Source organism: Amphimedon queenslandica, unplaced genomic scaffold (genome assembly GCF_000090795.2).
Source record: "Amphimedon queenslandica unplaced genomic scaffold, v1.1 AMPQUscaffold_12347, whole genome shotgun sequence".
NCBI lineage: Eukaryota > Metazoa > Porifera > Demospongiae > Haplosclerida > Niphatidae > Amphimedon > Amphimedon queenslandica.
The window spans coordinates 1-4,132 of NW_003547416.1; the positions used below are offsets into that span (position 1 = coordinate 1).

General features: G+C 36.0%; 1 protein-coding gene across 1 annotated transcript; it reads right to left on the reverse strand.

Annotated features, from left to right (window-relative positions):
• Window positions 1-8: 8 nt before the first annotated feature.
• LOC105314893 (adhesion G protein-coupled receptor L3-like) lies at window positions 9-2,670 on the reverse strand (the record flags this gene model as incomplete). The annotated part of the gene is made up of 10 exons (XM_020004195.1): window positions 2,427-2,670; window positions 1,399-2,379; window positions 1,272-1,354; window positions 1,085-1,219; window positions 932-982; window positions 789-882; window positions 460-737; window positions 354-403; window positions 161-305; window positions 9-103 (listed from the first exon to the last, which is right to left on the reverse strand). Coding segments are annotated over exons 1-10 (2,123 nt in total), but the record flags the coding sequence as incomplete, so codon positions are not given.
• Window positions 2,671-4,132: the final 1,462 nt, after the last annotated feature.

Consider the following 4,132-nt stretch of genomic DNA (forward strand, 5'->3'; position numbering starts at 1 on the left):
TGTCTGACTTTAAATGCGCATAGGTCAGTATGACCAGTAGCAGACACACTAGGGATATGGGAACTAGTATTTGACCAGCAATGGTCAGTATTTTAGTGTGAACCTATGAAAAGAAAATACATGGCTAATAGTTGAAACCAGTATGTGTGTATTATTATACTGGTGATGGTTCTTCTGATCTTGGGCTAAGCAAAATAGCAAAATGTGTTAAATGATTGCATTTACAGGTGACAGAGCTTTCACTTGTTAGTACACTAGTACATCCTTCCTTATCCCAATAGCCAGTTGGCAATGAATCATTAGAACTATTGTAAAAATAAAAGTCAACAACAGCTAAATAAAAGCGGTCTTACATAGTATTAAACTTCCAAAAAACACAAGAAACATTTTTGCCATTTAATGACTGCAAAATTTAGAAATTAGCAGTAATACTAGTAATAAAGAATTAATCTAGTATACCTGTTGTACATCTGACAAATTGAATGTTATTGTCACTTTTCTATCAAGATCATTAGTATTACAGGTACCGTTACATCTGACAGTTGAAGATATGACTGGTGATATAAGCTCATCATCATTTGTAGGAGAAAGGACTGATAGGTCTTCATATACAAAGGATGCTACTGTAGCTGGTAGAGCAGTGAATATCACATTTGCTAGTGTTAGAGTGTTGCCATTATAATCAATTGCTGTGGCCTCTTCATCAGGGAAATCTTGAATCTGTTTAACATTTAGAACTACAAGCAATGGACAGTAGTAGTGCATTAACACTGATTTTCAGTTCTTACAAATACTGTCAGTAGAAAGGGATAAGTCCTGTCTTACATTAAGTGCAAAATTGTCCAGTGTCATTAATAGCTGACTAAAAATAGAGACACCATCCTATGCATGAGATTCATACAATTGATATTATTTGAATAATTAATGATACCGTCTTATTTGAAGCCATCTGTATTATTTCACTAGCTATATCAAGCACTATCTAAAAACAGAAATTTTAATAGTAACTGTTTTGTAAAGTGCATGCTTTGTGCTTAAGGCAATGATGCATATGCCAGGTACATGTATGACCAACTATACATACCTGTGTTGTCTCATTATCTGATTCTATAGTGCTGTTTGTGATGATGAAGTCCAGTAATACAATGCTTTGAGCTGCTGAAAAGTCATTGAGTTGTTCTGATAGTGATTCAAGAGCATCATAATGTGATATATTGATCTACAAGTTAAAGGTATGCCAATAATGAAGGCAGTGTTTGATATCAAATTACCTTTGATATTATTTCTCTGAATTGCTTACTAGCACTGCAGTTAATTCGACCCCAACTTCCATTATGATCACAATATCTTGTGGCTAAATAGAAAATAGTTGGTCAATTTATTACAAGTGATACTAACCATTAAATGTTCCTTTATGACAAGTACCATTTGCCCATTGTCCTGGTTTAGTGCTTTCCCATTGATTAGTTTCTGGGCAATTCATTAAAGGAAGAGAGAGAGAAGGAGAGGGAGAATTAATATGAGAGAAAGATGTTACTGCAACAATTGAAGTTACTGCAGGCATTGTTGTTCTAGATAGAGGAGTATGTTCATTGTTTGAGGAGTGAGGTCTAGATGATAGGATATGCATTGATGACGTAGAGTTGAGTCGAAAAACAGATGTCAGTATTGAAATAGGCATTGATGATGTAGCTTGTATACTGAAAGAGTTGAGTTGAGAAGCAGATGACTGTGTTGAAGTAGGCATTGAATAAAATATCGTGGAGTGATAAGATAGACTATGCATTGATGATGTAGTTGAAGATGAATATGAAGGTACTGAAGTAGGCATTGATGACATAGCTGAAGGTGTTTGTATACTGACAAGACAGGATTCTGATGAATCAGATATTGATACTGATGAATTGACAATAAAAGATAGATCTAAAGGTGGTGAATGTGGAAATTGTGATGATGATGATGATGATGATGTGTAACCAGGCAGTTGTGATGATGCTGCTAAAGACAAAGAAATATGACTGAGAGATAATGAAGGTGTAAGTGTATACATTGAAGTAGGAGAGAGTGAAGTAAGCTCACTGACACTGGGACATGAAGTAGTAACTTTATTACTTGGTGAGTTACATATGCCAACAGGATATTTAAAGCATAGTTCTGTTGATTTATCATTCCAAATCACTTTTGATATAAATCTTAAAGGATCTTGATGCATACAAAATTCTAATTGTACAGTAGTGCTTGAATTCCTAACCACTCCATAGGTTATACTCACACTACAGCTATCACTATGCACCCTCCACAAGAATTGTAAAAATCTCAAAGTTCTAGTATCATTTGATACCTCAAAACGAACAGTCTGTTTACACATTTGGTCTGATTCTGTGAAATTCAGAAAGTATTTAAATTTAGTGTAGTCATTTACTTACTTTTGAAAGGAAAGCATTGTTCAAAAAAACTATGAGAATCACGCAACCTGATGTAGGCGTATCTTCCCCAGAAAGAAAGTATATCAGCATCATTAGAATCAGTACATTCGTCACTCACAGTGAAGTTAAACGTTACGTCAACAAAATATCCATTAGATTTGTAAAAGAGATAAGCAAATAATAGTAGACGATATAGCAGTAAAGTCGACATGTTCTATCATTACTAATCCAGAGTAGATCTAGATAGAAATTAATAGATCTAGCTATGCCTAGCATGCATGCATGCAGCAGCCATAGGCCCGGCCTACAAAATGGTGGCATTCCACTCAAGTAATAGTAAAATGTACGTCCTTGACCTATCACTCAATAAAAGGACGCCCAGAAAAGGATTGTGCATACAGCTTTGTTATTCTAGTACTGGTATCATTGGGTAGTCCTCGGTCTAATGTATCTCCAATATACTTCAACACACCTCAATCCTGTAACCATGATACTCAGTACTTCTACCCTGGAAACCTCTCCTGTATTTTTTGCCCACCCAACTCTATCACTTCAAGCAATGGTGAGTGTTCATTAATTTACTGTGCCTATACTTATAATAATGATAGGATTATCCTGTAACTGTGTGACTGGATACAGACAAACCTCTAACATTGGACCAGTCACTTGTGAGGCCTGCCCTAGTCTCAGCTCAGTAAGCAGGAGCATAATTTGTACACTGCATCAGTGCCAAGTATTTATGTGGCAGTATTGTAAGCATAGTGGTATTTTTAGGATTGGAATTGGGATTGTTTAAACTAAGTTTATAATATACTTAACTCCTCCCATTGCATCAGTTATAGAGAACGCAACATAAGACCATCCTTAGGTTGATCTTGCCATTCTGTTTTGTGCAATTGATGAAATCAGTTGAGTTGCATGTACATGTACACAGCTTAAGTATGATGTGGACTTACATGTAATATATAAATCTTAGTTTAGAGATGTGTATTAGACTATTAGTAATGTAAGATCCGAGCCCAGAGATATCTGCCTGAGGCGAGGCTGAAGACAGACATTGAGGGGTAAAAGTCTTATTATTATACTGATACACACCGAGAGACCATGGTACATATAACATGTTATATGAATATGTGATTATACTGTAACTGTATTACATGTACATGTACCTATAACTAGGTTAGATCTGATGATGGTTTGTATTGCCTCAGTTGTCTGTCTCCATTGGTATACACTGGAGGGACTTGCACTGGCTGTGAGGATCAGACTTCTATATTTGGTAAGTGAAATAGGGGGACCCAGGAGAGGGAGAGTAAAAGGAGTTTTTTGTTACTGTGAACTAAGCATTGATAACGCCTACATATACATGTACTTTGTACCTGTACATTATGTTCACAGTTCTGTTTGCATCTTTTATTTTGCTGAGGAGAGTCCACCCAATAACAAAAAACAAACATTTAATATTGAATTCTATATTTTAGTGGTTTATTTCTCTACCTATTGTAGTTGACACAATTCCCATCAATTGCTCATCAACTGGAGACAGAAGGTGCCAAATATGTCCAGCTAGCATGATTGCTGACTCTAGCAAGAAGCTCTGTATCCCTTGTGGTATCAGTAATTGCTCCAACTGCCTCTCATTCACTAATGGAGTCTGCTTCACTCAACCACTCACTCCTCCTACTTCTACTCCCTTTCCATTTTAT